Source organism: Hemicordylus capensis, chromosome 4, assembly GCF_027244095.1.
Source record: "Hemicordylus capensis ecotype Gifberg chromosome 4, rHemCap1.1.pri, whole genome shotgun sequence".
Lineage (NCBI taxonomy): Eukaryota > Metazoa > Chordata > Lepidosauria > Squamata > Cordylidae > Hemicordylus > Hemicordylus capensis.
Window position 1 is genome coordinate 73,144,512 of NC_069660.1, and position 20,342 is coordinate 73,164,853.

A 20,342-nucleotide genomic window follows, 5' to 3' on the forward strand; every position below is an offset into this window, starting at 1 on the left:
ATCACTTTATGCACTTTGAAAAGGATGCATTCTAGCTCAACCAGGTTTGAGCTGGATATCACAAGGCCTTGCCAAGGTTTATTCTTTGTTTCCTACTGTACAAGCAGTGGGTGCAGCTCACTCATCCATGAGCATCCCCTTACTCTAGAATTCTGTAACAGAAAGAAAGATAAAAAGGCAAATGAGAAGGAATAGACAGAGACAGACAGGGAGAGAGGAAAAAGGAGGAAGGAAGGAAGACAAAGAAAGATGAAACAAGAAAAAGAGGTGGTTTGCAAAGAATGAGGGAGAGTAAGGGAAGGCTCTAATATACCTTTTGTATATGAGACTGAAGGAAAGCAGTATTTTTCTTTATTTTCTATTTCTGTCTCTTTCCTTTTCCTCTATTTTTGAAAGAAATAACCTATTTCCTTATTAAGCTCCATAGCCCCAACTGCACAAAAGCTTAGTTTCCACTGGAAACTTTTTCATTTCTTGCACATCACAAAATATGCCCAGTTGCATCTCACAATAAACCTTGGGCCTTGCTGCACAGGAAGTGAGGCTAAGGGACTGTAAAAGCCCCTAAAATGTATCCCATTCAATTCTAATCACTTCTGTATCATTTATTGATCAAGCATCTTTGGCAAGTTATAGGACTGGGAGCCCTCTCGGCATTCACCCGGCTTGCACACACCTGTTCAGCTTCCCGCAGCTGTATCTCCAGCATCTTCTGCATCTCCTCATGCTGCTGCTGGCGCCGCTGCTCTTCCTCCTGGAGCAGAAGCTCAGCTTGCTTCTGGGCCTCCTTCAGCAACTCCAGTTCCTGCAACTTGCGCTCCTTTTCCTCCTGCAGCTGCTTCAGGCGCTGCATCTCCTCCTCCTTGGCGGCCTTCTTTCGCTCTCGCTGCTCTCGTTGTTCCCGCCGCTTCTGCTTTAAATCTTTGTGCAGAGACTTCTTGCCCTCTGCCTGTAGGCGGATTGCCACCTGGATGGCTGCCAAGGGAAGAAGGGCAGGAGAGTCAGTAGGGATCAAGCATTTATTTGCTTTGGACAGAGACCTGGAAAGAGTGGCAGTATTTCAGCACTCCTGTTGTCCAGGCATTTGGGAATGAGATAGCTCCTCTCTTGGCTAGCAATCGGGAACTAAACCAAAGTTTCCTGAAACTGAAGCTAAACTTCCTAGCTGGACTACAAGGATCATGAAATATTTGCGGCATGTCCTGCTCAAATTATAGAGGAAGGGGTGCCTTTAATGAAATGCACAAGCCCCACTTCCTGGCATCTCAACTTTAAGCAAATCATGCCACCATAACCTTCTAAAAACAGTAGTTAAAGGGGTCATCACAAAAGGTAAGGGAGCCTGGCCCTTTCTGGCCCCTGTAATTTGAGTATTGGTGGTGTGGGAACAGAAACAGTTGAGCCCTCTTTCACATACACACAGAAAGGGTCAACTGGCACAACCTCATGGTTCCGTCTTATGCATGTTCTTCTCTCAAACTACCACCACCATCTTGTACAGGGCTGCACAACTTTAGCCCTCCAGCGGTTGTTGGACTATGACTCCCATCATCCCCAGCCTCAGTGGCCAGTAGTACGGGATGATGGGAGTCATCGTCCAGCAACAGCTGGAGGGCTAAAGTTGTGCAGCCCTGATCCAATCACAAGTAGGAAGTTCAGGAACTGCACAGGAGACAAAGGTAAATAATCTGCACCACAGATCTAAATTAAATCCCAAATAGCTTCAAGGCTGGTATTAACCCAGAAACATGAGTGCTTTGTCTCTTTGTAAAAATGTTGGCAAAGGTATCAAGGAGTGTGCTTTATGCTGAGTCAGGTCGTTGGTCCATCTAGCTCAGTATTGTCTTCTCTGACTCTCCACTCTCTTCAGGGTTTCAGACAAAAGTCTTTTCCAGTCCTACTTGGAGATATCAGGGATTGAACCTAGGACCTTCTGCATGCAAAGCAGATGCTCTACCCCTGATCTTTGATTAATTAGGCTACTTCAAGTCATACAGGGAGATGGCCAATCTTTGAGTGAAAGTTATCTAAAAGCAGGGAGAGGCCTCTTTTCCCTGCCCTGGCTGTTTATAATTTAGCCTCTTTAAGCTAAATCAATTCAGCAAGTTTCCAAAGCGGGGGCGGGGGGACCTTGCCTTTCAAGAAGCAACAGTAAAGGAGCACCACCATACTCACCAAGTGTCCACTCCTGCCTCTGCCTGGTGTCCGAGGCACTCATTTCATATGTCCGAGAAGCCGTTTTCACACAGAACATACATCGCTTCCCATCCTTGTCAGGCAAGATCTTTTGAGTTAAGAAAGAAAAAAAGTAAAAATATGTTAAAACGTGGGCCAGTTACCAGTGTTTGCCTTGCATGCCACTCCCAGCCTAGGTTGACAATAACTGCCTTTCCAATGGTGCCTCCAATCTTTGAAACAAACTCCTCTCTCAGTACTCTGCAACCTAGACTAAACTACCTAGAGATTTTTATTAGGTGGCATATAACTGTAAATGTAATAGGCAGGCAGCCAGGCTAGGAGAGAGGCCCCTGACCTCTTGCGTTCTCTTCACACTGTGAAAAATAAAGGCTCACTTGCACAACCATAAGGCAGTTCACACAATAGCTGATTGGGTAGGACAATGTTCTATCCAGTTTCGGGAGCTGCACGTTTTGATCATGTGCTAGCAAAAACCTATGGATGAGGGAGTGATTGTCCGCGAGACAGGACAGCACCATCCTACCCAGCACCTGTATCCAGCATTTGAATAAGGTAGAGGGAAAGCCATCCTACCCAGTTCCTGTCTCACATTCACTTCCTCCTCATCCTCCTCCCTAGGGTTTTGCTAGCACACTATTGAAAATTGGGAGCATGCACAGCTGCTGAAGCTGGGTAACTGGGAACATCCTACCCGGTTTTCCATCGTGTGAACTGCCTTCATGTTTATCATCTGAAAAATGGAATTCTCACAAGATCACATAGGGCCTTTCCAGATGGCAATGAGACTGCAGGATGTTCAAAGCTTTCAAGCAAATTCCATACACATTCCCCATATGTATGCTGCAGCAAGCTTCTACACTTCTGTTTCCTAGCACAATCTTCCCACCCTTGTGAGGCAAGACCTTTTGAGTTAAATTCACTATACACATGCCGAGCAGGGACCTTGCACAGTTTTTGCATCCTCTGGTCAGCTCTTCCATTATCAGAACAACCTATGTTCTTATTGGCTTTAAGAGGGGGTTAGATAAATTCATGGGGGACAGTTCTATCAGTGGCTACTAGTCTGAGGGCTACAGGCCAACTCCAGCCTCAGAGGCAAGATGCCACTAAATACCAGTTGCAGGGGAGTAGGAGAGAGGGCATGCCCTCAGCTCTTGCTTGTGGTCTTCCTAGAGGCATCTGGTGGGCCACAGTGTGAAACAGGATGCTGGACTAGATAGGTCTTGGGTCTGATCCAGCAGGGCTTTTCTTATGTTCTTATATTCACCCTTTTTCATTACTACTTTTGTGAAACCCCAGTGTTAATAACACACTTTTGTTAACACAATGTGGTTTAGAGATCAAATATATATTTTGATCATTTCAGAAGAGCTTTGCCACCAAATATGCCACTTAAATACGACATTGATGGCAAAGCCTGTCCACTGGGAATTCATATTCTGAGAATAGCCAAAGTCATAGTACTTGGAAGAAATGCTAGCTTCATATTTCTATCCATTCCTATCAGCGGCTACTAGTCACTATAGGCCACCTCCAGCCTCAGAGGCAGGATGCCTCTGAATAGCAGTTGCAGGGGAATAACAGCAGGAGAGAGGGCATGCCCTCAACTCCTGCCTGTAGGCTTCCAGAGGCATCTGGTGGGCCACTGTGTGAAACAGGATGCTGGACTAGATGGGCCTTGGGCCTGATCCAGCAGGACTGTTCTTATGTTCTTATGAACACTTCTCATACAAACAGAAACCAATGAAAATTCACACTTTGAAGTGCTTATTCACGTTTTAGTACTTATGGGTTTCCCTCACAAGTGTCAGATTGTCTGGAGAGGATGGTATTCCCCACTTTGTTTTAGGGCTTGAAAAGAGGGTGCCTTTCATCAGAGAACATTCTTACTTACTGGTACAAGGCTTATAAGCTAATGCACTCTTAACATGATTGGCCCTTCCTACACACATTACCATCAACACTAAAGGATCCAGCAGTCAAGAAATACGCAGCAGACTAGTACTTGGTAGGGTAGCAATGAAGGTCTTGGAAAGGATATTTAGATGCCATGACATGTCTGCACCTACAAAGATTAGAATTGTTCGGACAATGGTTTTCCTAGTGACACTCTATGGATGCGAAAGCTGGACTTTGAAGAAGCAAGATAGAAAAAGCATTGATGCTTTTGAACTTTGGTGCTGGAGAAGATTTTGAGGATACCATGGACAGCCATGAAAACAAACAAATGGATCATAGAACAAATCAATCCAGAATTTTCACTGGAGGCACAATGACCAGGCTCAAACTATCATACTCACGATTATGACAGCAATGAACTCACCACTGAGAGACCTTAAAGGTCAAGTTGAAGACAGATCATCCTGGAGAGAATCTATGTGGTTGCTAAGAGTCAACACCGGCTTGGTGGCACTTAATCACACATATTACACATGGGTAAACAAAACTCATTATGTTCCTTTTGTACCAGAGTATATCAAGTTACCTCCACACATGAATTTCTGTCCAAAGAAATGCTCCCTTTTTTCTCCTTCCGTTCCTCACTCTCGTAGTAAGAAAGTTCGCTGGGCTTTAGGGTGAACCATCGCTCAGACCAGTTCCTCCTCAAATGGCCTTTCTTCCATAAATAGCCCTGAGTCCAACCAAGGAAGAGAAAGAGGAGAGCAGAAATGCTATAAACAATATTGTACCAAAGATCTTTGCAAGACTCCCCCTAAATTACAAGCATATTAATTATTCATTTCACAAAGGGCCGATTCATGTTACCAAATTGGCACATTTAGCATATAGGTTGGCTGGATCTATGCAGAGTTTGACATGTAGTAAAGTAGTTCTGTGAACACCATGCATCCAAGTGGTAATGCAATCCATGTTTACTATACCAGCCCTTAACATACTTTTGGGCAGCTTCGCCATGGTGCATTAAATAGGAATAGGATTACAAACTCAGTGCATGGTGAAGCAATCACATGACTACTTTCACTATGTGCTAAACTCTGCACAAATCTAACCTAATGACATTTTCAACAAAACAAAGTATAGTTGTGTCAGCTGGCCCTCAATTCATTTTGCACAGGCTAACTTATCAGAAAAACCCAGGTGTACAGATGCATATTCTAGCTACTCCTGTGTGAAAGGTAAGGTAGAAAATTAGCAATATATAATGATACATCCAAGTGGCAGCTATCCAAATGGCTGAATTAGTTCTTTAGTGTTAAATTAGAAGCAGGGGGCACGGAAGAGATCCAACTAGTACCTTTGTGAACCAGTCCTAGATTCCGAATGTGCCACACACTGATTCTGCACGATTTTGGCTGCCATTTGGACTAGCATGAATCAGCACAGTGCCCACGTGGCTTCTGAGTGTAAAAAATGCTGATCTCTTTTCCCCTCTCCTTGTACTTATGAGGTCCTATTTCCTCACTGGCTGCTGGCATTTCTTCCATAACTCTGTAAGAGCAGAGTGCTTTCAGAAAAGAGGATTCTCATCTATTAGGCATGTTGATTCGGAACACTTAACACCAACAAGGTACTGTAGAGATTCTTGCTAGTTCAGATGGCAGACTAGGATCTAGCAGGATCTGTGAGTGGGGTATATTCCCAAACAGGGTCTGGTATGAGAAATCCCATGCTGGTTGGTAAACACAACACCAGCTACCTGCCAGGAGAAAAATGGAATGTGTGCACGTGTGCAAGCCACAGGTGTATCTATCAGATATTTCTCTGGACACAGAGTTTCTACTCCAGAACAACAATATGGGGACACAGATTTCGATACAAGCTATCTGAGACTCTCTCCCTCTAGCTAGCTGCTCTATACTTCCTTTTAGGGCTGCTACTTTATTCTTTTCTACTGCTCCTCTTGCTTTCACTGCCACAGGTCAGACAAAATTTCCTATGCATTTAAAGCCCACACGTTATCCAAAACGTAACAGGAAAAAACACAATCCCCATCAAGCCAATAAAGAGAGAAGAGAGGGGCCTCAGCTAAGCTCCTTTGTCTCCAACTGCTACAACAACTCAGGTTATTTGCACTGAATTCTACGTAGTTCTACAAACCCAGGTGAAGTGTTTCTCTCTGTTCTTGACCAGGGGAGCTCTTTACCTGTTTGAGCACATCCCCAATGATCTCCTGGTAGACCTCTTCAACAGCCATACTGATGGCCTCACGCTCAATCCCCCGTAGGAACCGGCCTGAATTTACCAAGTCCAGGAATTGCCAGACTGTCAAACCGCTCTGCTGCAGGGCCTCTTGAGATAGGTAGTCATCTAACTCCCCACTGTTGAGCTCAATGTTCATGGCTGTACAGACCTTCTTCAGAAGGTATTCCACCTGAAACAAGTAGGGGAAGTCAGTGGGGAAGAACTAAGCCTGTTTTCTACTTCTCAGCATCAACTTTAGTCCAGATTTACCCTTGGAATCACATACTCCTGAGAAGAGGGGAATGCATATTGCATTTTACTCCACAGGCCCTTCCTGCCTCAGGTTACTCTAATTTCTAATACACAACAATCTTATTTCCAGGATAAAACTGTATTCCCTACCATCAACACATGCACTTTGGGGTGACTACTGAACTTGAGACATTCTCCGGAAAATGATAGGACACCTTTAAATTAATTAATCATATATGTTATTTCAATGACTGTTAATTGTTTAACTGATGCAGATCTGCAATTTTGTGTGGAAGCAATCATGGAGACACAGCCTAACTCCATAAATTCAGATCTGTGTGGATTTCTTCACACTAATCACAAATGAGTATAATTGTAAAGAATATGAAGAATTGCTTTACTTTCATAGAATTACTTTAACCTCCAATAGAAATGTAAAGTTCTGAGGAATCAGGAGCTGTCAGCAGTGTTGGATAAAGACTCTAATCTAAAGTGCACCAATATCACGACCATCAAGTTGGTACTAAAGAAGGTCTTTTGTGGACTCAGTGCTGATATTAAGAAGATCAATTTGCTCCAAGTTCTGAAACAAAATGAGACAGAAGGGATGGGCATCATTGTTAGGACATAAATAAATATTTCTGATTATGTTGAGAGAGGCACTTATTAATTTTGGTTAGTTTTTAAATCAGGGCTGCTCAACTTCGGCCTTTCTGCAGATGTTGGTCTACAATTCCCACAATCCCTGGCTACTGACTGCTGTGGCTGGGGATTATGGGAGTTGTAGTCCAAAAACAGCCAGAGGGCTAAAGTCAAGCAGACCTGTTTAAAACTAAATTTTTAATCTAATTTTTTAAAATCTGAAATTAATTTTTCAAAGGGCCAACTTTTCAGATGCCATAGTTCAAATCCAAAGTTAAGTTTTGGTGGCCACCTGACAAGAATTGTGCCACCAAGCTTGGCATTTCCCCCTCTAGGCCAGGAACCTAACTTAGGGAATGAAAATCTAGAAAAATCCAGATCCTTTTTTGTTGTGGGCATGCAACAATTATACCATGCTGTCTCTTCTCCCTTTTTCTAGAGATGGGTGCAAATCACTGCCACTGGTCACATTGATTCTTTTACTTGGTCTACGTTGCTCCTTCCAGACTGGGTTGTGGTGGCAGGAGCATGATTCTCCTCACTAGTCCAGCTTGATTATGAGCTTCTTTCCTGCTAGGTTGCTTCCATCTGCCAGTGCTACCTAAACTCTCTCTTCCCATCTGGCAAACTGGGCCTGTGTAACTTAAGCCAAGTGTTTGTGGCAACACACTGTGGATACATCAAGATAGCTCTAAGTTAAGAGATCAGGTTCTTTTTCAGTGCTTCTGGTCCTTGAACGCCAAACCTACTGAGGCTTCAATTTGTTCTTGTCCCTGCTGGTCTCTACAGTTGACATAAGCTAGCATGTGACCAGCACTAGCTATGCAGCTTATACGGTTGGCTTCCTGCAAGATGCATAAATGTTTCCTGGGCGGAAAAACGGCACTTGCTTTTAGTCATAGCTACACTACTTTACCTTTACACTACCATCTAGACACTGCACATCTTGAGCCTCCTAAAAATTCTACATAATCATACACTGAAAATTATTACAACATACTAGTGAGCACAAAATGCAAGCTAACACTCAACACCAAATGGCTGTGGTTTAAGACAGACAGACAGATCAATTTTTTAAAGCTCTGAAGAACAGGAAATGCCTTGGTAGGAAACAGGAAGCATAGCTGGTGACTGTACGCATACAGTGCCTTTTTCTGCTGAACTGCAAGGGGGAAGACACAGACATGAGGGTACATGGGTGAGGAAACAATGAGAGCTGTGATTCCCTATGAAGTCAGCCAGTGAGCTAGACCTCATGGAAACGGCAAGGACCTATGAGATGCTCTTCTTTCTGCCTGGAATGAATGGAGTTCATGGTCCCCACTCTTTGGATTTACAAACCTGATGGAGGTTTTGTCTCTGTACTGCACAAAGAACCCTCCCTCCTTCCAACATGCCTTGTGGAATTTAGAGATTATTACTGTCATTAGTGGATTTGCTCGACTGAACAGCACTTCTTTAGTGTAATTAACCTTTTGGGTAGAATCAGCATGTTTCAAATTCATACATCAGTATGTTCTGAAAGTGTGTTTCCAGACCAGGAGTTTTTCATTTTACAACAGAAACTGGTGTCACTGCATCCTCCACTCTGTGATTGTTTGTGCTTCACTGATTGTTTTCCCTGACCCTTGCCACACAAAAGCACGCACCTCATTTAAGAGGTGAAAGTTTTTGCGTGACCAGCCTAGACAGAAGTCTCTCCCATGCTATCCTGCTTCCTGGCCATTGTTCCATTCATCCTCCATTATTAAAGCTAATTTTAGTAACAAAATACAAACCAAAAAAACTCGAGTGATCACAAAATTGCACATGTGCACCTATGCACACAGACATCTTGTCAATGTCTCTGCCAATCTCCTTCAACAGAAATTAAACCTGGCCATACTGCAATCCCCAAATCCAGCTACTTCATAGTCCTATCTTAAAGTCTCCTTCCCATACTTTGAACTGCCATTTTTGGCAAATTGCATCAAATGCATCAAGGTGTGTTTATATGCATGGATACAACTGTACAAATCGAGGATTAGGAGAGGAGAGCTGGTCTTGTGGTAGCAAGCATGACTTGTCCCTGTAGCTAAGCAGGGTCTGCCCTGGTTGCGTCTGAATGGGAGACTTCATGTGTGAGTACTGCAAGATCTTCCCCTCAGGGGATGAAGCCGCTCTGGGAAGAGCAGAAGGTTTCAAGTTCCCTCCCTGGCTTCTCCAAGATAGGGCTGAGAGAGATTCCCGCCTGCAACCTTGGAGAAGTCGCTGCCAGTCTGTGAAGACAATACTGAGCTAGATAGACCAATGGTCTGACTCAGTATATGGCAGTTTCCTAAATCCATCATTTATTAACAAAAACAAAAAGAGCCTGTCATTTAAGCAGAGGAAGGCACATTATGGGGAAACAAACTAAGATTATTATAACAGCGAGGGACAAAAGTGAAATGTAACAACAGCAGCAGTTTGAATACATTCAAAAAAAGACTTTATATTGTGCAGGGTATTTATAAGTTTTAGAGAACCTAGGACTATATGAAGCAATTCCCATGAATATTTGCATGGGGACATGTCAGGAGCAGCTCTGTCATGAGACTTTGTGAGGTGCTGCAGCAAGTGTGGGCACCTCATCCCACCACAGGTTTCACCATACCTGCTTGTTGTTATCACTCCCACCTCTGTGCTCCCCCACCTTCAGCCTCACCCCTTTTGTCCCTCACTGGCCCAGATGCCACCCTCTTCCCCCACACTAATGCTCTTGCACTCCCTAAAACAGTGGTTAACATGTCTCCAAGCACAAGTAGTTTCAGACACTGGCCTCTTTTTGCTGCTATGCCAATGCCAGTTATCTCTTCCCACCCCCAGTCATCAAACTTGTCTGGATAAGCCTGGTGACTGGAGTAGAGAAAGTGTGTATATGCTGGGACATGGAGGGTGGCGGGGGGAAAGAGTGTGTTTTGGTGCCAGCGAAGAGAGAGGTCAGCATGAGAAGCTGCTGGTGCTTGGATGCACACTAACTGATCCCTTGCAGTGTGCAAGCAGTGGTGGTGTAGCCTATCTAGCAGTGAGGGAGAAGAGGGCAGGGTGGCTCATTGATGTTCACCTCAAGTGGCAAATAGCAATGAGCCAGCATTGGGACGTGTATCCCAACCAACGTATTGAAATAAAGAAAAGGGGCAGCAGCCCTTTAATGAGGCAAACTGAAGCAGTTGCCTGAGGCAGCAGATTATTGGGGAACGAACAGGGCATCAAGATGCCCCCTTTGCCAAGGAGCAGTTCTTTGGGACCAATAGGACCCTTGCAAACTTTGCAAGGTGTGCTTCTCCAGCTTACAAGAAGCACAGAGAAGAGGAAGCTGCTAGCAACCTTCCCTCCTCCTCATGCACTTTCAAAAATTGCAAGGATTGGTTTCAAACAGGGTCTAGCTCCCTCTAGGAATGTGGGGCAAGGCAGAATTTTTACCTTGCCTCAGGTGCCAGAATACCTTGGGCCACCCTTGCACAAAATTCAGCATGTGGCTAAAGTGCAGTCTTAAGCAGTGCTGTTAGATGATGTGAGTGGCTGCACATTAATAGATCTGTAGATCTGTCTACAGAAGTTAAGTAGTTTCTGTCATCCTTTTCATAATCACTGGGCTTTACACAACAATTACAGTTACATAGCTGTGCCAATCACAATGCAAAATCCCTTATCATGCAACAAACAAGGAGAAAAATTACTTAAAAGCAACCCTACCTCATCTGGAACCATAACAAGAGGGTACTTGTCTTCAGATAGGAAATTAAAGAGACACCAGAGTTTGAAAGCATCTGTATGGGATATAACACTGTTCCCATTCCGGTCTGGCTTGTAATTCTTCTTTGCTGTCAACGTCCAGCAAAGCTCATCAAAACTCTCCTTGACAAAAGCACCTTCCTCTACCTGCAAACAAGCAGTACAGATCACTCTAGTTTTCCATTGGTTTTGCTCTGTTGTGATTTCAGAATTATAGCCCTATTCAGACATTATTCTGTACTTGCCTACAGGTAACTTATACACATGTACATATTTTAGGGTGAACATGCATTCATTCTACTTATTTATTTAACATATTTTTATACCGCCCAATTCTTACATCTCTAGGTGATTTACAACAAAAACAAAAAGTTAGAACATTAGTTAAAACAAATAAATGACAAATTAAAACATTAGTTAAAATAAATAACAACAAAAAGTTAAAACATTACAAGAATTTAAAACCTTAAAACAATATTTTAAAATGAAGCTAAAACTATTAATAGCAATAGCACTAGCACTTACATTTATATACCGCTCTATAGCCGAAGCTCTCTAAGTGGTTTACAATGATTTAGCATATTGCCCCCCAACATTCTGGGTACTCATTTTACCGACCTCGGAAGGATGGAAGGCTGAGTCAACCTTGAGCCCCTGGTCAGGATCGAACTTGTAACCTTCTGGTTACAGGGCGGCAGTTTTACCACTGCACCACCAGGGTAAAACTATATTTAATTAATTTTATTAAAATGGTATTTAATTAAAAGCCTGGGTGAACAAATGTGTCTTTACATATTTTTTAAAAATTGTCAGAGATGGGGAAGCTCTTATTTCAGCAGGGAGCACATTCCAAAGCATCGGGACACCAATTGAGAAGGCAAACCCGAGTACAGAACCCTCATATGCAGGGTGCAGACAGGAAGAGTACTATTGTGTGTTGAACACAATGTGTGAATAGCAGAACTGTACATATGTATCCTGTACACAGATTGGCAGGGCTCAGGAAATCCACTAATCTACTTGACTGTGACGAGTGAAAACTGATGCCTGATGAGCAAAAAAATTCCTGATGAGTAATGTATCAACATAGCTTGATGAGTAAGAGCAAAATTGCCTGGCTGGTGAAGAGAACCAACATTTTTTGACCAGTGTTACCTCTAACTGGGATTTCCAGATGTTGTTGACTACAACTCCCAGCATCCCCCGATGCAATGGCCTTTGGCTGGGGATGCTGGGAGTTGTAGTCAACAATATCTGGAAATCCCTGTTAGAGGGAACAGTGTTCTTGACCCCTGTAGACTGTATGTATAACATGTGAACTGGGCTTATGTGAGAGTGGTATTGCAGAAGCAGTCTGGCAAAGTATTGGTGGTAAAATTGTTCTACTTAGCATTCTTATCAGATAACCACAAAGTTCTCTGATGAGAATGCTAAGTAGAACAATATTCTACTTACAATATTTGAAACATATTCTCCATGTGACAAATAATTATCTTCATTCTCATATAACAGATGAAGAAGCTGAGTAATGAAAAGTAATACTCATATACAATGTAGGGCAGGACCCTTGTACTTTTAAACACTGTGTAGGAGTGGAAATTTAAGCAAGTGCAACTTGTCATACAGGGGTGGGGTCTGGCAGCCAGGGAACATTTAATCAAATACTGGAGTACTTGCTTTGAAATTTGGCCATCATAATGTTGCATTGTGCTGATTTCATGATGGTTCAGTCTTTAGCCAGCTGAAGAAATAGATTTATCATCTGCTGACAGCCAATTGTTGAATGCATGGAATCCTGACTTCAGCTAAAGGGTGTTTCAGGTCCTTGTTCTGTTTGTCCTTTCATATGAGAGTGAGAAAAACTACTCCTACTGAAGTTTCCTCATCTGTATAGCATGGTACTGTAGGATCCCTTTCCTCTTTTGCATCTGGTCAATCTTGTAGAGATGGAAAAATTTCCTTCAGTTCAATTCAGAATCAACTCAGCATTTGTCAGCATTCATAGTGAGCATTGAGAATAAACTCGCCTGTGTCTCAAGAGTTCTCTCATGTCTTGTAATACTGGCATGTATGCTGATACACCTTAGTGTATTGTCTCTTGAGGATTTATTTCTTACATTGTATTTATTAAAAACGTCTGTCAGTTGCCTTGCTTAAATAAAACACACATACAAGCAAATGGGGTAGGATTTTATTTTTTTAAAATCAGACAAGGTCCCCGATTCAAATGAACTAAACCTTATGCAGAGAGTCACTTTGCATTCTCTCTCTCTCTCTCTCTCTCTCTCTCTCCTTCTCTCAGCCCATGTGAGTGGTAACAGCCCTCACCCCAGCTCTAACTACAGACACACTGGCTAGGGCAGAGATCACCTCAGCAAAACACCTTTAATGTGAGAGCTATTTCCTCAGTGCTGGGAGGGCCTTTTAAGAGAGACAGAGCCCTCTCTTAAGAGCTCTAGGAAGAAAGCACTGGGAAAGGCTACACTTCCCATCACTCTCTGTGCACACCTTCCAAGATGGTGCAGGGGCTCAAGAGGGCTCTGTTTCCCTTCAAGGAGCACCACTGGCACCCGACAAAGTGCAGCACTGAGTGGTGGGAATGGTCATCTCTGCATGGTGCCAGGGGGACTGTGCAGAATATTCTGATTCAGATGAAGCATCACACAGGCCCCAAAAAACAATTAGGGAGTTGCACATGGGTTCGATGGGGGCCACCACTAGCCCCCAGGACCTTACAATGAAGAACACTGGCTTACACAAAGTGTATAAAGGGACTCTGCTTAAGCTTTTGCTGATTTAGTTTGGGAAGCATTCCCAAGTTTGGTTAGACAAGCTCAGGGATTGTCCAGCTCCCCTGCTCACCAGTGTCAGAAGTTTCTCTGAGTTGTGCCATGTGCCATAGATCATAGATGGCACCGTTCCCTGAATGTTTAAAATCAATCTTTTATGGAGTTTTCCCAGTTTCACCTTTGTGATTAGTGTCTTAGACTTGGATGGAAAGCACTTGATTTTTGTGCAATTTGCTCAGCTGTTCAATGAAAGGTTGTTCCTCGACGAGCATGCAAATTTTGACATAAGAAATGGAACTCATGAAAATTCAGCTCAGCTCTACCAAATAGAGAAGGTACTCAGCTAACAGAAAATGGCTTGGCTGGGTGGCCTGGTCACGTTTTTCACAGCCTTCAATGAGGGTTTCACCAAGAGTAAGTGTTCACATTAAAGAACTTTTGTGCATGTGCTGACAAAGCAGCCTGGTCAGCCTGAACATTGGCTGTGCACGTACAGAATCTGGTTTTATATTCTGAGCAGGAGTACTCTGCAGGAAAATGTTCCTCAATTTGAGAAAGCATTATGTGATGGTCAAAACTGTATATGGAACAAGACCATTACAAACATCAGTGGTGTTTAGCAGTAGTGGCAGAACAGATGCTTTGCATGCAGAAGGTCCCAGGTTCAATCCTTGGCATCTCCAGGTAGGGCTGGAACCCCTGTTGAAAACCCTGGCCTGGAGAGATACTGCCAGTCAGTGAAGACAACACTGAGCTAGATGGACTAGTTGTCTGGCTCAGTAGGAGGCTGTTTCATATGTTCATCACTAGCAGCGATTTGCGCAAGGTAACTCAACAGGTTACTGGCAGAGTTCCAACAATTCTGACTGCCATTGCACCGATCCAAATAATGAAATGCATTTTTTCTATTTTCTATTCTCTATACTCAGATATGGCTCTTTATTGGGATGTAGGAGATGTTTCTAAGCCACGTAGACAAATTATCACATACACATTTGTTCCTTCTCTGCAGAAGCATCAAACCAACAAAAGTACTTTGTAGCAAGTAAAGTGAAACAGAATTATTGCCTCACTCTTTAAAACAAGGGTTGGGTTTTGTTTGCTTGCTTGGTTTTTTGGCACCTTGCATGGCTAGTCTGTACCCATTGTTTCATGTTGTCATCCAGCCAAAGATAATTGTGCCAACAGCACACTAAGCAGATGTGCCAGTTCTGCAACTGGGTAATGGGAACAATAAGCATCATAAGAGAGCCATCGCCACCCCGGTGCTTCGTAGCTGTGTGCCGTTTACTTAGCTGTCGGCATATAATTGGCATTCTGATCACTTAGAGTGGGCAATCACTGGCAGCCAGTCAGGAATCCAGCACATGTCCCATGACTCGGGCCTTTGCCTTATTCAAGGCATGAAAGGGGCCACAGCCGAGTACACAACGCATAGCTACAACTTATAGCATAGTCTGGAAATAGTGGAATGGTTTAACATGCAGTAGCCTTAGCTTTGATGTGGTGCCAACTCTGCTCAAGTCTAGTATTGACTGTTAGGTCTTGCTTACATCTTACAGTCTTATAAAGCCTGGCTGACAAACTGCAGCAAGGGGCCACGGGCAGCTCCGCAGCTGGAGCCCTGCCTGTGCCGCGGCATGTGTGTGAACCCCTGCAAGGCAGCTGCACCACAGGGCAGCAGGACTCAGCTGGAAGGGCTTTGTGCCTGCCGTTGCGTCATGTGATGGCCTTTGGAAATAATGGGTGCCGTGCAGCTGCCTACATGAAGCCCTAAGAGCCAAGTGCTGCTGCCTTGCAGAACAGCCCCATCACAGGTGCTTACAGGCGTGAGAGGGGAGGGCAGTGCTCAAGCCGCCCACGTCCGCGGGCACACTATGTCAGCTCGTGTATCTACTCTGTACTCTCCTAAGGCCATCATATCCAGGCAAAAAGTGTCTGTATCTCCCAGTTGTGCATTGCCAGAAACATGTCTAACAAAGGCTGGTACCCTTTCACAGCAGTATACGAATATGCCAATACTGGAAGGCGAGCATGCAGATGGCACCACCTGTGTTGGCTCTGCAGTGCTTCCCAGTAGCCATGTAGACGGGTGGAGGACCAGTCACAGCTGAAACCCAGAGCATCCAGTGCCTGAAATTAGCACTCTGTTGATCAGGCCTTGGGCCTGATCCAGCAAGGCAGTTCTTACGTGCTCTAATTGTATCCATCTACTAAACACAGGCAGACCCAGAGAAAGCCATCCCATTCTGATTTGAAATATGAGAAACAAGATGGTACAGAAACCAACCAGAGATGATCTACACACTTTGCAAAAATAAAAAAAATCTCAATTCATCTTTAAAGAAATCCACATCACGCGCTCTGGGACAACTGTGCTAACTTATCCTTGCTTAGTAAATGCACATACTTTATCCTAACTACAAAATTTGCAGTTTTATTTTCAAAGAATCTGGAATGTATTGACAAAGGCTGGAGTGAGTGAAGGATGGCAGGCAATCAAGAGGGAATCTTAAGAAAGAGGAAGCAAGAACAGACAATTAGAAATGTAATGCAGAGAAACTACAGTGCAAATTCAGCAACCCCTTATACATACCTTGGGCCTTGAGAAGACATTGTCTACATTTCTCAACAACTAAGGGCCGAACCAGATGTGATGGAGATATATAAACACATGTTCAATATCTTTAAAGCTTTTGCAAATAGCAGGGGTGGTGCCAAGTTGCTCTAGGTCCTGGAGCAAGGCCAGACTCTGAGCCCCCATCCTCATGGTGCACTCCCCCCATGGCCTACCAATCGGGTGGGTGAAAAAGAGGCTTAGCTACAAACTCTGTCCTAGCTCCTTTCTTTCAGAAAGTGGGAGCAAAGAGGAGATGCTGCCTCAAGGCCATCGACCAACAGGAGGTGCCGAGCAATAAATACACCAATGGCACAGCTGACCAACTCACATCATCGCTGTCTTTGCAATGGGGGTCAAGCAGGTTAGAAATGGGCAGGTGTGCACCCTCCTTTGGGACCATGCCCAACTTTGCCCACCCATGAGGCTGGTTCTGGTAAATAACAGCTCCGGCTGGGGGGGTGGGAGTCACAATCTGAATCAGAACTGTGAGGCAGGAGAAGGAATTCTTAACCCTTTCCCCACTCTCCATTTTCCAGATGTACATTTACACACACGTCTGCTATTTTCAGCAATAGGAGAAATATACACACACATTTACGTTTTTCCTATTGGGGCAAACTGTAGCTGGGGGTGCGATTTTTAACTACAAAAATGGTGAGTGAGGCAAGGGTTAAAAATTCTCCCCCATGGCACTGATCAACGCACGCGCACACACACGCACACGCACACACACACGCACACACTCTTAACCAAAGTTTTAAGAGACCAGAGATGCATTCATATATCTCCATCATCATGTCTAAATAAGAGCATGCATTTATTTCCTTGATTGTTTCACACTTAAGTTGTTTGGTTTACTCCAGGCAGAGCTGTTGTTTAATGCAGAATCACAAAAAGATAGCCAAACCAAGAGAGCCCAGCCAAGAGTATTATCACACTGTGTTCCTGGCTTGAGGCAGGATAATTTGATTAAGGCAGGCGGTTACAGTGTAGGCTAGAATTTAGCATGCCTGTTAAGTCAAACTGGACAAAACAATTTAGCCCTACTCTTGTGACTTTCAAATTCCCGAAGAATAGTGTTATGCTCCAGTAGTTCAATGACCTGAAGCTGCATTTAGCTTTAGCAAAGGTATTACTCTCTGCTATTTTGGGATGAAGAAATTATCCCACACAAAGCTTGGGTTCTCAAGTACTGAGCAGAGAAACTGCCATGGATTTTTCCTCCCTCTAAAAGCCTGGATGAGACAGCCCACAGCATTCCCCTTTAAGGAACAAAGATGCCTTTGAAACAGAGAGAGCCAAAAAGCAAACAAGCTCTATGAATCCAGCTTCTTGTTTTTAAATCTCTTTTCTGACAAACATCCAAACAGTTTAAAAACAAGTTGTTCTAATAAGAACTAATCTGTCTTTTCCTTTTACTATAATATTGACAATTACCATCCTTACAAGATAGCCCACTTCAGCCTTAAATGTTCACATGTCTGACATCTTGAATTGGGGTGGATGACATCATCACAAACCATGCTGTTGAGCTGTCCGTATGTGTCCCTACAGCTGCAGCAAATTTCGTTCAATTTGGTTACGAGGTTCACAAGTTAGCCCACTTGTGCCTCAAATGTTCATGTGTCCACCATCTTTAACTGGGGTGAATGACATAATCACAAACTACACCACTGAGGTGTCCATTTGTGTCACTCACTACAACTTCACCAGATTTGGTCCAAATCGGTTAAGTGGTCCAGAAGTTAGCCCACTTGGGTAGGGCATGCTTGTACTACCCAGCTGTGCCTTACACACGATCATGCTCCCCTCTTCCTACTTTGATTGGCACACAACTGCCAACTGGGCGCATGCCCAGCTCTCCTACCTTGCCAGCAGTTGTGCGAATGAGCCTACTATTGCTAAGAAGCTTGTTCATCTGGCCAAAATGGTGTGAGTTTGGTTCTACAGCAACTGGACTGCTTTAATTATGTGTGCCTATGTGCAGCCCAAATTATTTCCACATTCTAAGGGTACAGCTGGGACTATCCCAGCAGTTTTCTGTGTGGCAAAAATAAGGAAATGGAGTTTTGGTGCAAATTCTGTGTGTATCTGGGCCTTCATTTGCTCCTCTCCCTCCTTCTCCCTGCCCAAGCCTCTGTTGATCCTGAGACTGCAGGAAGAGGAAATAAGACTGAAAAAGTAGTTTGTGGGATGAATAGGGATAGCTCAGGTCCAAATGCAACGTCATGCTCATTGCTGTATGAGGATGCAACAGTTTTCTGGAATTCCAGCCAGAACCCATACTTTCAGAAAACAGAATATTCCTAATTTCTAGGCAAGCCAAAATTGATTTCTCTGTTGTAGCTCATATTTCACAGAATGTACAGTCCTAAGTACCAGCCTAACCAAAAGCACCTCCAGTCCAAAAATGACATGTCTTATTTAAAGCCAATCACAGCAACATTTATCTAACATAGGCATACATCCTGACCCTAACCATGTTTACTTGGGAACAAGCCCCAGTTAATTACAGATTTACTTCCAGATAGCAGACCACATCATGGCCAAGTATTCTTGAAATAGTACACTTCTGCTTTTCCTTTAACAAATGGATACTGTATCCCTTATCTGATATACAGATTGGGACAAACGTATACTTGCTGGGACAAACAAGTGAGAAACTTGGATGCTACAGTAAAGTGGGTTAGGTGGATAAGAAAGGTGCAATCAAAATATCCTCCATAAAGGGTAAAGCCATCACATCCACATCATGGTGGTATCTCCCACCAAAGGCAAGAATAGTCAGTTTTTCTTAAACATCTAAGAGGAAGGCGCTTCAGGCACGAATGAAGAAAAGATTAAAATGAGCTTACCTTGTCCAGGATGTATTTGTTGAGATACGGCATATATCCCTGGCTTGATACTGGCCCATCATCATCATCCCTGAAATGTTCCTCCAGTGCCACAGGATCATGAGGTATACAAAGTACAGTGTACAAATTGTGAGAGAGCACCTGGGAAAGTGAGGAAAAAGAGGCACTCGGTAAGACATGACAGGAACAACCGGGTGTGTTTGTGCGTGAGGGCATATGTGTATGTAGGAAAGGTTCAGCTCCCCATACTCACACATACCTTTTGATATTCAGAGTAGACCTAACTCAGTTTGCAATCTCCCCCTTTCTAGTATAAACAAGAAACACGGCTACCCCATCATGTCAAGTTTGGCCCACAATCTTCCCAAACCCTCCAGTATTTCAAAGGAAGCCAAGTTTGTTTGTGTGTGTGTGTTTGTTTGTTTGTTTGTTACATTTGTACACTGCCCCAAACCTTCATCTTTAGGCAGTTTACAATAGTATAAAACAAGTTAAAATATATACAAAAACTTAAAACAATTTAACAATTTAAAAATCAGCCACAAATTAAAACCTTAAAAATTTAAAGAACAGAAAAAGCTTAGGTGAAGAGGTGGGCTTTCAAATGCTTTCTAAAAATTGTCAGAGATGGGGAGGATCGTATCTCAGCAGGGAGCACATTCCACAGTCTCGAGGCAGAAACCGAGAAAGCCCGTCCCCGTGTGGCCACCAGCCAAGCTGGCGGCAACTGGAGACAGACCTCTCCAGATGACCTCAATGGGCGGTGGGGATCATAATGAAGAAGACGTTCTCTTAGATACCTAGGGCCTAAGCCATTTAGGGCTTTATAAGTTATGACAAGCACTTTGTATTTTGCCCGGAAACCTATTGGTAGCCAGTGTAAATCTATCAACAAAGAAGTGATGTGGTCTCTCCGAGATGACCCAGAGACCAACCTGGCCGCCACGTTCTGTACCAACTGAAGCTTCCAGACTACGTACAAAGGCAGCCCCACGTAGAGCGCATTGCAGAAGTCAAGTCTGGAGGTTACCAACAGATGTACCACTGTTTTGAGGTCATTGATCTCAAGAAACGGGTACAGCTGGC

General features: G+C 43.7%; 1 protein-coding gene across 3 annotated transcripts in view; it reads right to left on the minus strand.

Annotated features, from left to right (window-relative positions):
* Positions 1–20,342, minus strand: part of DEF6 (DEF6 guanine nucleotide exchange factor) — a 59,636-nt gene that overhangs the window by 8,550 nt on the left and 30,744 nt on the right. For all 3 annotated transcript variants that reach the window (XM_053245197.1, XM_053245199.1, XM_053245198.1), the window contains 6 exons: positions 19,257–19,397; positions 10,954–11,139; positions 6,305–6,532; positions 4,685–4,831; positions 2,176–2,284; positions 677–975 (listed from right to left, as the gene is read on the minus strand). In XM_053245197.1, coding sequence (XP_053101172.1) covers positions 677–975; positions 2,176–2,284; positions 4,685–4,831; positions 6,305–6,532; positions 10,954–11,139; positions 19,257–19,397 — 1,110 coding nt within the window. The remainder of the gene's footprint in view (positions 1–676; positions 976–2,175; positions 2,285–4,684; positions 4,832–6,304; positions 6,533–10,953; positions 11,140–19,256; positions 19,398–20,342) is intronic.